The sequence below is a fragment of the Megachile rotundata genome, chromosome 15 (assembly GCF_050947335.1).
Source record: "Megachile rotundata isolate GNS110a chromosome 15, iyMegRotu1, whole genome shotgun sequence".
Taxonomy (NCBI): Eukaryota; Metazoa; Arthropoda; class Insecta; order Hymenoptera; family Megachilidae; genus Megachile; species Megachile rotundata.
This window is the reverse complement of record NC_134997.1, coordinates 15,008,297-15,026,145: the sequence shown is the minus strand read 5'-3', so window position 1 is coordinate 15,026,145 and position 17,849 is coordinate 15,008,297. Positions and strand designations below refer to the sequence as shown.

Genomic DNA, 17,849 nt, shown 5'->3' with positions numbered 1-17,849 from the left:
GCATGTACAGAGAGAGAGAGAGAGAGAGAGAGAGAAGCGACCAATGAAATTTAGGCATCCCATTCTGTATAGACCCAACGCGCGTTACTGTCGCTGTCGGTTCTCGATCTTTGTCATTTTTATGTTCACTGTCTACAGTCTACAGTCTACGGGGAAAATTTCTAAAACGATAATAGTAACGCGTATTACGTAGATGACTGAAAATTCTTATATTAGTAAGGGTTATATTAGTTACTTATTAGTTCCATTTCGACTTTCGCTTCTTTTCCAAGTATAATTTACACGTACAGAAGCGAACGATAGCGAGAGCAATTTATAGGTTAACGGGAAAGGCAATGTAATAATATGACAATATTCTTAAATCGTATTTATTTGATAGGTCGAAAAATACAGTTTCTTCTTTTTTTCGCGAACGAATGTAGAAACGTAATCGGATGTACGTTATATTTGCTGTTTATCGCGCGTGCAAATAAAAGATCGTTTTATCAAGTACTTTAAATAAATTTTAGCGCGTCTTTCGAAGATAGTTAACCTTGTTTCGACGTGTATTTTTTTCATTCGTAAGAATATTCGATCGTTGTAAAGTGAAAGGACACGGTGCCTAAGCTAGGTTCGCAAAATAAATAATATATATTTACACGAATTTACTTACACGTAACTCGAAATAAAAAGGATCGTCGTTTTCACACTCTTTTCCCTATATGTATCTATACAACACGCGACGTACAGAAATTTTCGCGCGTTAATTCGAATTTAAACGTTTAAATATTCTTTTGTTCGTTTTTTGCAATACTAATTGTAGCGAAAAGTGAGAAATCAATACGCGTTTCGTGTACCGTTTCTCCTTAGGAAAGGAAAAAGGTGTCGTTGCTCGATTAATCGAGAGTATCTTTTCCCGTTTTTGGCAACAGGAACGACATAAGTCCACATACTGAAAGAAACAATCGATAAACGTAAGGAAATTGTAAATGGTAGGTAAGAATTGGTAATACTTACGGAATAAAAATGCCGCGAACAAAACGATAGGAACGACACAGGCCAGGTCAATGAGATAGCCGAACAGCAAATTACCGACCAGTGCACCCAATCGACCCATAGTAAGAGACAGGGCCGCAGCCATCACTCTGAAATAGAATAGAATAATTAGAACGATAAGAATTTCGGTATTAGCATTCTAATTACCTGAGATTCGTCGGGAACATGTCGACGATTACGCAATAAACCAGCGAGATGCCGAGGGACGTGAGAGCCTCGAAGACGCAAGATAGTACGAGGTTCTGAGTTGCATTGACAACGTAATAAAACGCAACGGTTACTCCGGCGGAAACCAACAGTGATCCGACTGAAATCGAAGGAAATTCGTTCGTTCGGAAAGTAGGTAAACTAGCGAGAGTAGAGAGAGAGACTCGGAAAGTAGTTGGAATCGTACTTAGAAAGAATTTTGCACCGAGCTTGTGCACGAATATCGGCAGAATGATGGAGCCAGGAATGCAAGCTAATCCGATGTAGACGGTGTGCAAATAAACGGAAGGCGCGATGACGGTGTTGCATCCGTAAGGATCGGCGAGGACCGCGTTATCCGGAAGCGCCGAGACTATGCAGACCGACGTCGTTTTACCAGGGTTCGCGTGCTCGAATTCTTCGAACCTGCAATCGAACGGATCTTTTATTCTTTGTTATTCGATTCTATCGCGTCCCAGCAGAAAGTGTTGGTCTACCTGGTGAAGAGTTCGGGGAACCAAACCATAAGAGTATAATAACTGCTCGTAAGACCGAATTGAATGCCGCACGCTAACAGCGTGTTACGAAGGTAAGGCGACTTGCAGAGAGCAGCTGTTAGGTCCTGTACTTCCTTCATCAGAACCTTCAAATCCTTTCGCTTGTGCAGCTTCAAGGACCTCGTGCTTTTGTCCTTGGTCTTCTCTTGCAAACTTTTTACCTGGCAAACGCGAAGAAAGATCAGATTCGAAGGACATCGCGGAAACAAAGCGACGAACGATTCGCGAGGAGAAAGAAAATTACCGGATAGGAGTCTGGGCTTTCGCCGGTGTTTTGCGCGTAGATCCATTTGAAGACTTCGAGGGCGGCTTCGGTTTCGCCGCATTCCAGCAGAAATTTCGGACTTTCCGGAAACGCGAACAACCAGAGACCCAACATTATCGAGGGCAAAGCGCACAGCGCCACGAAGAGATTCCATGACTTGAAGTAAAACACGTCCGACACGTATACAAAATCCATCGGTATGATCAGCCAAGCGATCACTGAAACCAACAACGATCATCGAATCTACCTTAGTAGCATTAGTACGATACAATATCGCGATTAAACCACCTCCTATATTTCTATATACTTGTATACATATAGATTTCGAGCTCGGTCGAGTCGACGAATTGGTAAATTCGATAATTGAAAATGGTACTTACACGGTAATACTATCACTCCGACTGTCCAGAACATTTCCATCCAACAAAGGCATCTTTCGCGATACTTTGTCGGCTGGAACTCCCCTAAATACGGAAAACAAATGCCCATAGCTCCCGTAACGCTATATGTATAAAATAAACAAATAAAAATAGAAGTAAAAGAAAGAAGGAAAGAAAGAAAAAAAGAAGAAAAGAAAGCGAGCGAAGAAGAGATGTAACGGGAGCACGAATGACGAGGAGAACGAATAGAGACGATACTTACGCGAATCCGTTGAAAAATCGAAAGATCAGGAAGATCCAAAAATATTGGACAAACGAGGAAATAACACCGACGATACCGTCCATCAATAACGTAATTATTAACACGATCTTTCTCCCTTTCGTATCAGCCAGGCATCCCCATATATAAGAACCAACCACCATACCTGTTCTCAACCAGACCGAATTAATACGATATATTTTCTAGAACGCACTCGTATAGTAGAATACGTACCTAGCATCGGAGAGGCGGTTAACCATCCTTTCGAGGTAGAATCCATCTGTAAGTCGCATTGCGCTGCTGGTAGCACGAACGATAGTATCGTAACTCCTATAGCGGTGTCCATGTAAATTAGGCCGCATATCGTTAGCAGCGTGTAATGAAATTTCCCAAATCCTGACGAGCGAAACGATTACTCTTTTAATTCTTTTAATTCTTTTAATTCTTTTAATTCTTTTTATTCTTTTAATTCTGTTCGGTGTTTCTTGTTAATTATTCGCGATCTCGATGGATACGTCGGAGTTGTATTATTTCGGAAACGATCGTTGGAGAAAAGAAGCGCGTTGGTAAATAGAAAGGTAAAGAACGTTCTAATAATACGGTCGATCAATTGAACTTGATATCGACGTTTAACGCGAATCGTATTCGACGAGTTTCGTTCCGTTTGTTCGAGCAATCGCATCAAAATCGTTCGCTTTCGTTCGCTTTCATCGTCGCATGTACTTAAGCGTATAATAACTATCGTATTAGGTACAGTTAACATAATTGTAAGAAGCGTGTACGTAAGTAAGAAATGATTGCACTCGCAACCGAGATTACCTTGCTTAGAACATAATCTCGCTCGCGTTACTTTGTTCGGTCGATCAAGATAATAAAGATTCGAAAGCTTTCAACGAGTTTCGATAAAAGACAAAATCGTTACGATCGCGAATTAAATAAACGGCTATCGGGGGTATTACCTACCTGTTACGGTGATTGCATGCTCGAAATCGGCACCTCCGTCTGCCAAGAAGTCGAGCCCTGTCGCAAAAAGAAGACGGAACGTATTATTAGTAGGATGATTTATTTTAGAGACGAGTAAAGAGAATTTTTGCTTAGTACGCGATATTTCGCTCTACGTTCGATCGATTACACCGATGAGAGAAATTCGATAAGAGCCTCGGATAGATTGAATAGCTGGATTAATTCGTGATTCGGCAATCGAACAATGATTTATCGAGTTTAACGCGAAGATAGATAAAAGATTCGAGTTTGTAATATGCATGATTCGTCGTTTCGATTTCGAAATCGAGTGTCGGTTAACGCGTAAAACTCGGAATTAAAATTTAGACTCGAATAAGAGTCGTTTTTCGGCTCCACGAGGATCGGTGGATGACCGCTGTTCGAACCTACCCATGACGAACGATTACGTTTCGAAGATTGTCGGTCTCTCGCGAGGTGATTGGTCCAGGTGGAGTCGGGGAAAATCCGGGGAGAATCTGGAGGACCCCGGTCGCCAAACCGATGCACTGTCTGTTTCTCGTGCGTGTTCCACGGTTTTGTCCTCGTCTGCAACCACCGTACGCTGCGCTCATTGGTGAACACTCGGTGGTTTTGGATCGCCGTCTTTGTCGCTTCCAAGCGAATTCCGACGATGCTTTCCACCGAGAATCTTCTTGGACCCTCTTCCTCTTTCGGCCAACTTTTCTCGGATCCTTCGCGATTTTTCTTCTTCTTTTCCCTCTATTCGTTTCTCTGTAGACGCTTCTTATTCCGCTTCTGTTTATTCTTCTTCTTCGCTAGTCCTCCTTCGCTAGGTGCCGATTCGAGCGCGAAGATTCGGCAAGAGTATACTGCAAGCAAATCAAAGTACCTTTTGATTTTCTGAATCTGTCGCGAAGACAACGGGACGAACGAGCGACTGACCAAATATTGATCATGCCTCGACGTATATCTAGACTGTTTTCGGTAGCCACTTATTAACCTGTTTGATAAGATACTACGCTTTCTCCCTCTTCGTTCGTCGCTCGATCTACCTGTTCCGCGACAATTAGCTTGTCTTTGCGCGACGTTTTCGAGGACGGTCTCGAGAGGAAGGAGTAGCGGCTACCGCTAAATGCGTTTTCTAGAGTACTCGAAACTGTCCTCGAGTTGGTCCAAAACCGAAAGCGAACCTCGCTTTCTCTATCTACTCTATATGTAGATGGATAGAGAATCTACGTATAGGGTTTCGCGGAAGCGGTCGATAAGAAAGCGAAAACACCGTGTCGTGGGATCATGAGATTTTTTATATTACGCCGGACTAATAACTGATTAAAACGCGCGTGCACGATTTCGTTTATTCGTTTATTCGTTTATTCGTTTATTGCGCCGACGTTGGTCCCGTATTTCGAAAGGCGTCGTCGAGCAGGCTTTAATTAATATCACGGGTTCGTAACTCGGCTCCGCCATTTGTTTGGCGACCTACTAACAATGTAACAATTTGGATTCGGATTTTATTTTCTGGGACGAAAGATTTCGAAGAACCTCCGCTCTTTTCTCTGTTTTCCGTTTCGCGGCTGTTATTTACGACCTGTTGTAATTCGTTGACGAGGGTACTCGTATAATACATCGTCATTGTCCCAATCTTCTTTGCAGCTTGTCGCATTATCTAAATACGATGCTCGCAATAACTGAACAACGTGTTTGCCTGGGATTCGGTTTCTCGTTAAGTATAACGTGTTTGTCGAAGCAATATATCACGTCTATATGCGTCGTGCATTTTTTTTTCCCCTGCACGTACATCGACGACCGTGACACTCGACGAACGAAGGTTCGCGAAGGGAACTCTTCTACTTGTAGCTTTAATGAATCGCGTTCACGGACCATCGAGCGAAATTTTCAACGCTTTTCGATTAGCGCTACGCTATGCTACGTGTCTCCGAAAGCTGACTATCGACTATCGAAGTATTTCGTCGTGATCGAACATTTAACGCGGTCCGACAATTGTCGAGGTTAATCCAGAGAGACCGGTCGAAACTAGCGTGGCTTACTCGTGTACCGATTCGTTCGACAAAGCAAACAGACTTATCGAGATCACGCATCGAACAACCAACATCGACGAGTAAATTTCTTGGATGCTCGCGACGTTCCGCAAACTTCCTCCCCTGTTCTTCCTTTCTTAATTTCGTTAAACTTGTTGCTGGACGAGTGGCGTTTTTCATTTTTAAAAACGAGGATAGCGTTCGGGTAGAGGATAGAAACGAGCCTCGAACCTCTCGAAATAGGTAAATACCGATGGATCGATCGCGAAGAGTGCAATAAACACTCGACGGGACGTTATTTCGTCTAATTATAAGTGGCTGTTATCTTTGAACAAAGTTACGAACATGCCACTTGTTGCGATCATCTCGTATTCTCGGGAACGAGATATCGAAAAGTAAACTCGAACTTGGCGAGTTCGAACGACCTTCGCCTGTCGAACAGGAAGATCGTAATCGACCGATCGATAAATACGTTCAATCGGAACACGAATCTCTCGAATCTGTTCAATTATAAATTATCGTTGTTAGTAGATTATGCCTAGAGTGTGTAGCTTAACATCGTATTTGTTCGAACTGTGATTGTAAGTAGGTTGAAGTCGTACAATCCGGTCGCGGTGAAAAAAACAACCGACGCTCGATCTTAATCTGAATCGAAAGAATCTAGTTCGGAATCACGGAGACCCGATTGGAAAAAGTCTATCTGTTTTATCTCTGTTAACGCGTATCGGTGTTTTCGCAATTTCCATCGAACCTTCGGTCTATCTTCTCGATATTATTCCCGATAGGGATATTTTTCTCGAGGAGGAAACCGTCCTCAGGAACGTTAGGTAGAAATTAACGGATAGGCGAAAGAAACGTACTTACGGTTCGTTGACGAATCAAGCATCGATAATTAGAGGAGAAAAGTTCTCGCCTAGCGAACTAGGATATATATATATTGAATGTCTAAAGCACCGAATTTCTTTCGACATTGTTTCTCTTCGTGTTGAAATTCGTCGCGTTACGGTGCATTTCCCGCGTTCGTTTGGCAACGGTACAACATTTAATGCTCTCTTTGCGAAGGTATTTACTTTGTCGATAACCGGACATTTTTCTGTTCTCTGGCTGCCGCGGTAGCCAGAGAAGAGGCGATCCGGAAAATCTTTGAAATTAATTTGCGCCGATCGAGAATCGATCGTGAACGATTCGTCGATCGAGCGTCGGTCGATCAGGGGAAAAAACGGTCGTCGAAGGGGTAATCGCGCGACGAAGCGTTTTGGGAGTGAATGAAAACCGTGGCCATTTTATCCGGACTATGGCCAAGATTGTCACTTACGTAATCAGAAGGAGAATTTTCACGAGGTTGTTCTAATCGTACACACGTGTAGAAGCGATCGCGGTCGCGTCGCACCGTGAGCACGTCCAACTTTCTGTCATAAGGACTATCCGGTGAACACTCGGAAACCGAAAACTCTAAACTGCGAACTCGATGGCGATCGAGACGTTGCTGAATTACCAAATATAATGCACGAATTAACACGGGTGAGTAGAAAAAGAAAGCAAGGATCCAGTCGATCGATCGTGGACAATGGATACGCCGAGCGTGACACGGAACTGACGCGGTGTAAATCGCGAATCGACAAAGCCCGTGATTTTCCTCAAGTTCGTATATCGTGCGCGAGCACGCGCGTTTCTCGACGTTGGCACGCGCGACCAACGCGAACGGTGGATTCGCGCCAAACAACCGATCGCCATCTCGATATTTCCGTCATCGACGCAATGCGACGCGACGCTAGCGCGTTCCTGATCGCGATCGTCCGACGGGCTTTCGATCCGATCGAGAAAAGATCGAGAAAATATCGAGAACAGTTTGCCGGACGACTCGCGTGGACACCGTCCAACTGCAACAGGCAACACGCTCTATTTCGGCCTGTTTTCAATGTCAATCTAGCCAGAACGGAACGTAGGCACGACGATTCTTTCGAGATTAATTTCATCCGTCTTTGTTCGGACGAATTTCGAACGCTTAGTCGCTAAACCGAACAGTTCGTTCGTCGAATGCGTTCTGCCGAGTGTTCGCTAACGGTTGCTTGCTGTAGGAACGTTGTCGGAAAGTGAACAGGTGATTCGATGTATTTACGAGATTTACTAGACTCTATCGGTTAGGTTGTGCTCGTCGGCGATTAAACCTAACCGTAAGTAAGCGTCCGCGAGTGGCGATCGAGAGCTGAAACGTACCGGGAGCGACGCGAAAAAAAAATAAATGATTGGCAAGCGTTGTTGCTTCGAAATAGAATGTCCGTAAATCGATGGACACGAGAGTAATTTATTCGATATACCGAAGCCAATTGTGCGCGGACTAGGATGACGCGCGCAACTTGACCCGCAACGTTGCCTCTTCGAGATTATTATTTTCTTCTTAAAGATTGCTCTGGTATCTTCTTAACGTGAAAAGGCGATAATTTCCTTTTATGAACGGCGCTGCTACATACTCGAGTCGGAATCGACGAAATAAAAGACGTCGCGATTCAACGGTTCGATGCGAACACGCGTTTTATTGTATCGTTCAGTGGCCAGCATGTAAACAGTCCACGATATAAAAAGATCTGGTAAAATAGAAAAATAGGCTAGAAGCGTAAAAGGTGTGGAAATGCAGAAGATGTTTAATGCGTTCGCTAGATAGGTACGGTGGACACGAGGTTAGCTAGTACGCCGCGCATAATCGCGCATACATATTATGTATACATTCGTATAGTAAAAGGCATTGAAATTCCAGGATGGAAATGGCCATGCGCGCAACATTGGGACGTCGTTCGAAATTTCGCGATTTTCGAACGAACAAATTTACTATCTATCGGTGGCCAGAGGACGCGTCGATACTAAAATATAAGGCACACAAATATCGATCTTCGATTTAAGCTTCCTTTTTAAACGCTCGACTACGTTCAAATAGACTATCTTCGAATATCCTTTGTTTGTTCGCTTAATCGTTCGATTCGAGCGAAATTCGCCTGTACAATGATCGACGCGTCGATATTCGAGAGATCGTTGGATTTCGCTTAGATACGAACTTAATTGAGCATTTTTCTTCTCGCTTGTCTGCTCTTCGTTCGATTAAGTACTAACACGTATATTACTCTGCTATCTTGAGGGTATCTCGTTCATGAAGAACACATTCGTCGAGTATTCTTACACGAATATAGTATCTTATGCGAAAAGATAGAAAAATACTTGTACGATTAATCTCTCCCGATTAATGCGATCAAGGCCTGATTCGACGATTCAGACTATTCGCGAGAATTTTGTGCGTTTCGAATATGATTACGCTTCGTCGCTTAAGAGTAAATTTATAATTACGCTTTATCGTTCGATAACTGCTACGATTTCGCTGAGATTCGTCTAATTATAAATAAATTTATTCGATACTCGTAAACTCGCTTGTCCGATACGAGAGAAGAGATCGAAGATTCGTTTCGAGTAAAATAAATAACCTTTCACGCCGATCGAAACGTTCGAATATTCGAAGGAAAAAAAAAAGAAAGTATAAATTTGGAATTTTAGCGAGTCAACGTTGACAAACTGAACATGGAATACTGCGGCTAAGATCGATTAAAATAGTTTCGGTTTAACGTAATAAAGTTGTTTAAGTAGATACTCGTTTCGAAGAGTCCGCGAGTAAGTAAGTACCTACGGGTTGTCGGAGTTCGATCGAGCCAAACACTCGCGTAAAATTCAACAATTTTTCTTCGTTTCCTTTTCGATTACGTCGCCTTTTATAGGATCGTTCCACGTTCGTTAAGATTTCTCGATGTTCAGTTTTGGTTTTTTTCGAGACGGAGTAAAGAGGGCGAGTAGACCGCTCACTGAAACACACGTTCATAAAAATAGTTTTCGTCCCCGTTATCTTAAATAACTCGATTTTCGAGTAGATCGGTGTTGCGATTTCGAATACGTACAAAATAGCTGAGCGGCAACGATGACGATCACCAATGTACAGTAATCGTCGATCAAGTAACCGATCATCAAGGTACCGCTTATAGCACCGATTCGACTTATGAACGCCGATAAACCGGAAGCCATTGCTCTGAAAGAAGAATTAAGTAACAGAGGCGAAACGAGATAAAGGTACACGAATCGATCGATTCGCGCAATTTTTCTTTCGACTAACAACAAGATATAAATAACCGTAGACGAGATAATAACCGGTCAATGCGGATATTTATGTCGATCGATAACGAGATCGATCGATAAACACCTGGTCGTATCTAACGAGCTGGCACGTGGAAATTAAACGGAAAAAAGACAAAGAGAAGAATCAAAGAAATTGAAGAAAGAAAGAAAGAAAGAAATTATTCGAGTGTCGTTAAAAATAAATCGAACGATTGTTATCGTTTTCTTTCTATATCTAATTGCTTTCAAAAATTCTGATAGTTTTGATTAAATGCTGGTAAAGATAGCATAATTTACGTAACTCGAAAGAAAAAATTTAGCGCGATCGAAGAATACGATGTACATATGTACGCTGTGCACGTTGAGCTACGTAATGGATTACCGTAAATGCGTCGGATAAAGATCGACTAGAAGGCAGTAGACGACGCTGAGGCAAACGGACGTGACGGATTCGTAGGCGCAAGAGAGGATCAAATTTTGCGTGGAAGTTTGCACCAGGAAGAGACAAGCTGCCACGACACCGGGTATAAAAGCCGTGATCACTGAAACATCCGGAAGAATAAATTATTAAACGGCGATACCTTTCGTCTGTATATACATACGTATGCCGGTGTACACGTACCCAAGAGGAATTTGTATCCCATGTAATTGACCAGAAAAGGCATTATCAGACCGGTTGGAATGCAAGATGCTCCCAAGATGAAAGTGTGAAGGAACACGCTCGTTTGTACTCTCGAGTTGCAACCGAACGGGTCGTCTATCCTTTGCTGACGACGAGATCGAAGAAAATCAGAATAAAGAAAAATTTGTGAAACGGTCGTTCTCGAGCACGCTTACCGAATCCGTGTGATTTATCGAGATCTTTAAGGTGCAAACGCTGGCTGTCCGGTTAGGATATGCCTGTTGGAAGTCCGCGTATCTGTGAAACAGCTCCGGCAGCCACAGAGTTAGCGTGTAATAAGCGGACGTGACGAAACAAGCGATCAGACATACCACGATGGTTCTACAGAGATACGGTGGCTTCAGTATCATCACCGTTTTCGCGTATATGTCTTTTATCATCGAATCGAACGATTTCTCCGTCGCTTCCTCCTTCTCGTTCGTCTGCATAATGCGGTGGACCAGTTCGTTCAAATTGTTGTTGCCAGAATTTCGAAGCTTCGTCTAGAAAAGGAATAATGATCGTAGAGAATACCGATAGACGAAATAGAAGAGACACGCTCACCTTGTATTCTTTCGCGGGTTGTCCGGTATTCTCCGCGTACATTCTCATTAAAACTTGCAGCATTTGCACGTTGTAACCGGTTTCAGCGAGGTACTTGGGCGTTTCGGGGAAAAATAATAACCACGTTCCGGTAAATAACGCCGGAAGGGAGCATATAAAGACGAAAAGATTCCACGAGTGTAAAAAGAAACCGGCGCCTTCCACGTTTACGTCCATCGGGATCACGATCCAACCGACGCCTGAAATTTCCAGATCGTTATATTCGAGTAACGATACGTTGATTCGGTATCGCGAAAAGGTCGAAAAGATTACCTGCCAAGATGATCATACCCATCACCCAAGCCATTTCCATCCACGACAGCATTCTGTCGCGATACTTTGTCGGCTGAAATTCACCCAGATAGAGGAAAACGACAGCGGATTGTCCGTTCATTCTGAAAAAGAACTTATCGATTTTACTTATCGATAAATACCGAATTAGAGTAGAGTAACGATCGAACTCACGCTGCGCCGCTTAGGAATTTTAAAAACAAAAAGACCCAATAAAGCGGTACGATCGATGCCAACAATTCGGAGATTCCGTGAAGAAACAACGCGACCAACAAGGACATTCTGCGTCCTTTTATGGCCGCGTAGCAGCCCCAAATATACGAGCCGGCCAGCATACCTGTTAAATAAAAAAAAAAAAAAACACCTTTTCGCTTTACGTACAATTCGTTTTTCATCGATACGAAACGGCCGATGGGAGTCGCTTGAGTCGTTGAAACATATTAAATACCGTTCGATGGTGTTTATGCAGAAATGCGAACGAAGAGGGCAGAGGGGGTACGTGTCACGTTCCGACATAATGAAAAGCCTCCGCGAGGTTTAATTATTCGCGTTCGAGCCTCTGACACTTGCAATAATCCTTTAACACCTTTAATACCTTCAACGACTCGTCTTCCGAACGGAATATTCTCTTCTCGGTAATTCTCTCTCGAGCAGCTTCTATTAATTGTTCGAGTATCGCGAACAATTTCTGCGAAAATATATTCATCTTTATACGTTCGAGATTTCGTCTCTAGGACGAAAAGTCGTAGTCGTGTAGAGTGTAAAAGTTTTAAAACGACTGGAAGTTCGACCGAGACACGTTGTACGGAGAAGGGAATCCGAGAAGAATTCGGTAATAGAGATTCGCAGAAATGTCAGAGTAGCTTTCCTTCTGATTCGAAACGAGCATCAATCGTCGAGCAGTCGAAGCACGCGTAGAGAAAGCCAACCGCGAACGCGAAATAATTCATAGTTTGCACAACTCGAAAGGAACAGGTATTTTACCCGCTATCGAAGGAACGCGTCGACGAAACGGTTACGAAGGTAAAATAATTTCTAAAAATAATGGAAAATAACTCACCTAACATGGGGGCAGCGCTAAGGCAGCCCTTGTCCACGGTGGTCATTTTAAAGTCGCACGCTGCCGATGGTATTACGAATCCGATGCTGGTTATGCTGAAGGCCACGTTCATGAATATCAAACTGCAGACGGCCATAATCTTAAGGTTAAACTTGCCAAATCCTGTGGGAATTTATTCGATATTCGGATAAATAATCGATCTTCCGGCTACGTAATTACTACGGATTACGTCGCGTAAATTTAAGGAAGGACAATTCAACGTTCGTGGCGCATCGGAAGATTTTCATCGAAGATAAGAAACGTTTAGCGGAATCTAACGCAAACACGTTTGTTATTCGTGCATTAGATTTGATCGCGTTTCGATGTTGGAAGTACCGAAAGGGAAAAAAGGAAATAAATCGCGAACCACTCGTTCGTCCTTAATCGTGATTTTGGTTCAAGGAAAATAGAAAAAAAATGAAAAATACCTGTTTGATCGACGGCATCTTGGACGACGCTTTCCGCCGTTTGTTTGCTGGCTGCGAACACGAGAAAACACGTGGTTAACTAGACACGTATGTAGGAAAGAAAGAAAGACGGAAAGATCGAGAGAAATAAAGAAGAGAATGGGAGCAAAGAAAGAGGAGGGAGCAAAAGAAAAAGAGAGAAGCCGTAACTGTACAGGCCGAGACGAAAGTCGAACGCGGCGATTCTCGCGGTAGCTTTTATTTCGAGAGTAAAAACATTCGTACCGATTGGACGGCGGCAAAAGCGATTCGCGAGAATCTCTTGTCGAGACTTTTGCTTCTTCAGAAATCCGAACGTTGTACTTTAACCTGTTGTTGCTCCGCACCGATTCGGAGCGTTTCTTTGTTCTGTGTTCCGTCACGCGGTAAACTACACCTTTCGATAAACTTTGTATCTTTCCTATCGTTGTCCTTTCGATTTTCTCCAACTTTTTCCGAATTTATTTGAAATTTCTTCGACTCGCGATTCGACTCGCGATTCGACTTTCGATAGATGACAATCGACTTTTTCCAAAAGAAAATTTCCAAAGAAAACCGTTCCGTAGAAACGTTTCGTTTTCGCATCGGAAGGACTTTGATCCGTCACTGTTTCTCTTCGCTTTTCGCCTTTTATTTCTATACGATACGATACGATACGATATAATTCGTCGAACCGATTTCCACGATTTCGTTTCGCTTTTCGATCGTTTCCAGCTACCCATCGATACGCCTATCGATACGCCTCTTTCGGCTCTCCCTTATCGGATTAATTTAATAATAATATAACGCGTTTTTAACTTCGTAACCGATTATGCTTATATCCACGCAAGTTTGTCGCGTTCGTTTTTTTAAAAACAGAAAGGAAGCGATATTCTTTTTTTATTCGAATCGAAGCTGACGTCAGGTTCGAACTTTTCTGCCTCCAATCTCGACACGCTGACATCAACTTTTCGATTAATCGCGTATACCATTTTCTCGGATAAGCCTTCCTCGCTGCCGGTTCGACAAAGTTTCGACCGCGACAAATTTCTTGGCACTGTTACCGCTCGGTACTGCTCGTACTTTCGAAACGCGTTATTATTTCGATCGGCGAATAAACGAACGTCTCCGCGCTTGCAACGTTAGATAAAACGATTTGGTAACTCGTTAAGAATAAGTATCGGTAAATATCTCGATACAGTTGACGGTACGTAATTTGGCGACGGGTTAACGTACTCGCGACGGGTTCGATAACGTTGAGATCAGCGCGGCGAGATTGAACGGCGTTGACTAACCGAAAGAGAGCGAAAGAGAGCGAAAGAGAGGGAAAGAAGAAAGTAAGCGTAAGAGAAAATTAGACAAAAGGACGAGATTACCTTGGAAGTTGTAGGCAGCATTCGACGCGACTAGCGGCTCGGACGCAGCTGGCTCGCTCTCCAATCGAGCGATATCGCCCGACATCGTACGCGCGCAAAACTAACGCATCGTTCCGTCTCGCCTCGTCCGTTCGCGTTCGCTCGCGTCCGTTCGCGTCGGTTCGCGTCGGTTCGCGTCGGGCCGCGTCGCGCGACCTTGCTCCGTTCGCCGTCGTACGTCCGAGCCTCTTTCGCTCGCCGCGACGCGAGTTCGTCTAACCGAGTCTAACCAGAGCCGAGTGATCGCGCCACTACGAATTTGCCCTTCTTCGAGACTCTGCCTCCTTATCTGGTCCGCTGTACCACCGATTAACGCCAACTTCGCTAGACACTAGTTACCGCGGTAGTTTACCTACCTTTAATCTCGACTAAATTTTGCCGAATCGTACGAGATGCAAAGCTACTATATAGTCGAGAAGAAACGCGGAAGCTCTCGAGAAAGTTACTTTCGAGCTTCCTAATCGTTTCCGATTCATCGAACGTTTCCGATTGTAGGACGAATTCGCGGAACGTTCGAGTCGGAACCGACTGGAAGATCGAGAAGAATTTCTTGCTTCGTCTCTCTAAGCGCACCTAAATCTATATTCTTAGGCTAAAAATTGGAAAGTTACCGCGAGATGCTGAGTTTCGGAAAGTTTCGCAACGCGGATGCGACTACATCGAAGATAACGCGTGTTCAGGAAAGGACAGAATCTTATCCGACGACGCGTGACGCATCGCGTTCGAATCGGTTACCGACACGATTCAAAGCGAAACGCTCGTCAAACGAGAATAACGCGACGAATAAAATAGGTATTTCGGGAAAGATAAATCTGATTATCGAAATAAACGTTTCGCGAATACGCGAGTCGTAGTTAAACGAGGGTAATTAGAGGAAGCACTTCAGGTTACGAGTGTGTGCCTTATCAATTCTGATAAGAGCAATTAAGCCGAAAACCGTGCACCACGGTTTTCAAAGATACATAGATTCGTCGAATAAAATACGCCTCTTATTTATTCGTACGTATATGCACGCGTACGTACACGATTCGTAAATAAATAACGAGGGCGTAATGAACGCTCGATGTGTTTTAAACGACGGAATAACTATCGACAATTTCGCTTTCGTTTCGAAGCGACCTTGGAAATAATTCGCAATTTCAGCATTGTTTCGATTTCTTCGACGATTCGATCCGTACGCGCGTTTATCTACGATATTTTCCTGATGGATTTAAAGAAGACCCATCGCGAATACGTAGCGGGAATTTTTCAATGTTTGTCCCGCGAAGTGCATTCGTCGTACGCTTTGTTTCGGGCCTAACTATTTTTGCCCGCGAGTCGGCTGAACTGAAACGATGTCAAGAACAGGAGGAAACTGTTTTTCCTCGAACGGGGAGGTTATTCCTTCGAAAATAAGCGGTGACAAAGAACAAACATTTATTTCGATCTATTTCGATTTATTTCGATTCATTTCGATTTATTTGGAAAGTAACCGAGACATTATTTCGACACCGTTCGGAGATCGATCGGTTATTTTCATCCCTGCAAATCCATGGATTACCACGATAAAGATAAATTTACCGTCTCGTTAACGTTCAAAGAATATACATAGCAAAGTTCAGAAAATAAACGAGTTAATCCTCCGGGTTTCGTTCTTTTTTTGCGAACGAATAATCGATCACGCCGATTCTTTTAATCCGCGCGTGTCGCGCTAGTCGGCTGGATTATTTTCGCATTAAAACAGCCATTGTTATCTTCGATTTTTGTCGAGCGCGAATTTCTAACTGAATTCGTTGGCGAAAATTTCACCGGCAAATAGTTTTTTAGTTGTTGCCTCGATGTAAAAATCTTAACGTCGATTCGTAACGAAGATCGATCGACGGAACAGAAAGTAACAGGCTGTCTGCCGATAACAGCCATCGTATCGCATCGTTTCGAGTCTGTTTATTCTAGTTCGCTCGCTCGCGGTTGTGGCTGGCTAAATGCCAATCGCATCGCACGGTAATTCCTTTATTTTCCCGAGAAAAAATGCTGCTTGTTATTTATTCGTTCGTAGGATAGTTCATAAAGTGGTCACCTAGCTCGAAGCGGATCGATACTCGGGACACTCACCGGGTTATCGGTAATAATCGTTCGCGACGAAAAACAATTAGCCAATCGATCGAGCGTAGATCGCAATTTGCTAATAATGTTCTGAAATACTGAAATTTCGAATCGCACGTTTCAATATCTGTCTACGTTCCGTTATCTGTATCGTGACTATGTACTCGACTGGCATATCGTTACTCCGATAAACGGTTTATTATTTCTTTCCCAATATTTACGCGTTAATAACGTCCTATAATAATCCGAAAATTAGCAAGATATCGCGCATCGTACGCCGTTCACGGATAAGACGAACTTTTCGCGATCTATGCCGTGACTTTCCCGCGATACGCGCATACGTGCACATCAGAGATTGCTCTGGTCCCAATATAAATCCTTAATTGATTCGTAAATGACAAATTGTTCAATCTGTTCAGGAGCTTTGATAACTATCGAAGGTTGAACACTCGATTAATCGTTCTCGTTTATTCAAAGTTTCGATACGATACGTTTAATTGCACCAAGGATAAACGTTGCAATTAGGAATTCGGAAATTGGAAAATTTGAAAAAAGGAATTTTTCCACAAGTATCAGGCTGGCGAATAAAGCAGGCCGATATGGTAGGAAATGAAATTTACCTCGATTTTCGATGTCCATTCGAGGTCGATTCCGAAAGCTCGTGCTCCGAATTGGCAAAGAACGTTAGGTTGCCGCGCGAACGTCCATCTTTTCGAATGATCGGCAGATCGACGTAGCAGGCGGCAGCAGGGTCCAAGAGTCGATCGAAAACTCGAAATAAAAATTCTAATGGAAAATTTAGGAAAGCATCGCGCGTGAAATTGGTCGTCGGGGAGCTCTTTGTTCGCGGGTGCCGTCGATACAACTACGAAAACTATCGCGAGCTTTTTCTTCGCTCGCTATCGGCTATCGACACAGAAGCTGATCGAGCTGCTCGAACGAACAGAGGACAGATATTTTTCTCTTCTTTCTTCGTTCGGAGCATCCTCTTCCATCTTCCGTTTCGAAGCAGCAAACAACCATCGGACCATTCTTATATCCTTCCGAAAGTGTCCGAAAGTTTCCGAAAATAGATTTCAGAAATTTTCAATCAGAATTTGAAAAGATTTCGAGTAAAAGTGTCCGCTCCGAAACAATTCCTTTGCACGCGTTTTCACCTAGCAACCTTAAATAATAATGAAAGAAAAAAAATATTGCGCGCATACATATTTTAATGATCGACTAATTAACGATCGTCCCGTTCCTATTTTCTCTTCCGAAGCAATTGTTACGCGACATAATTCTGTCAATTGTAGCAATTATCACAGGGTTAAGTGGACAAACGAGCGCGTTAGGGACGAGAAAGACGAGAAGACGGTGACGGTGACAATTATTACCGACAACAACAACGATAACGACAACGGTTTACTCTCTTTCTTCTCGGGGTAGAGTCTTCCCATC

General features: G+C 43.3%; 2 protein-coding genes across 3 annotated transcripts; both read right to left on the bottom strand.

Annotated features, from left to right (window-relative positions):
- Positions 1–354: 354 nt before the first annotated feature.
- LOC100875235 (synaptic vesicle glycoprotein 2B) lies at positions 355–8,051 on the bottom strand. Its single transcript, XM_003703527.3, has 12 exons — positions 7,000–8,051; positions 4,075–4,514; positions 3,646–3,702; positions 2,917–3,078; positions 2,686–2,848; positions 2,424–2,545; positions 2,023–2,261; positions 1,719–1,939; positions 1,430–1,647; positions 1,183–1,342; positions 997–1,124; positions 355–931 (listed from the first exon to the last, which is right to left on the bottom strand). The coding sequence occupies exons 2-12, from the start codon at positions 4,076–4,078 to the stop codon at positions 876–878; spliced, it is 1,530 nt and encodes a 509-aa protein (XP_003703575.2). The 5' UTR covers positions 4,079–4,514; positions 7,000–8,051; the 3' UTR covers positions 355–875.
- Positions 8,052–8,299: 248 nt separating this feature from the next.
- LOC100875344 (synaptic vesicle glycoprotein 2B) lies at positions 8,300–17,245 on the bottom strand. 2 transcript variants are annotated; one of them, XM_076540448.1, is made up of 11 exons: positions 17,030–17,245; positions 12,916–12,966; positions 12,449–12,610; positions 11,563–11,725; positions 11,371–11,492; positions 11,059–11,297; positions 10,671–10,997; positions 10,456–10,600; positions 10,216–10,375; positions 9,620–9,747; positions 8,300–9,526 (listed from the first exon to the last, which is right to left on the bottom strand). In XM_076540448.1, the coding sequence occupies exons 1-11, from the start codon at positions 17,046–17,048 to the stop codon at positions 9,459–9,461; spliced, it is 1,584 nt and encodes a 527-aa protein (XP_076396563.1). In that variant the 5' UTR covers positions 17,049–17,245; the 3' UTR covers positions 8,300–9,458. The 2 variants fall into 2 exon arrangements, with proteins under 2 accessions (XP_076396563.1, XP_003703576.1); XM_003703528.3 differs by lacking the exon at positions 17,030–17,245 and adding an exon at positions 14,289–14,573.
- Between the last annotated feature and the right edge of the window lie 604 nt (positions 17,246–17,849).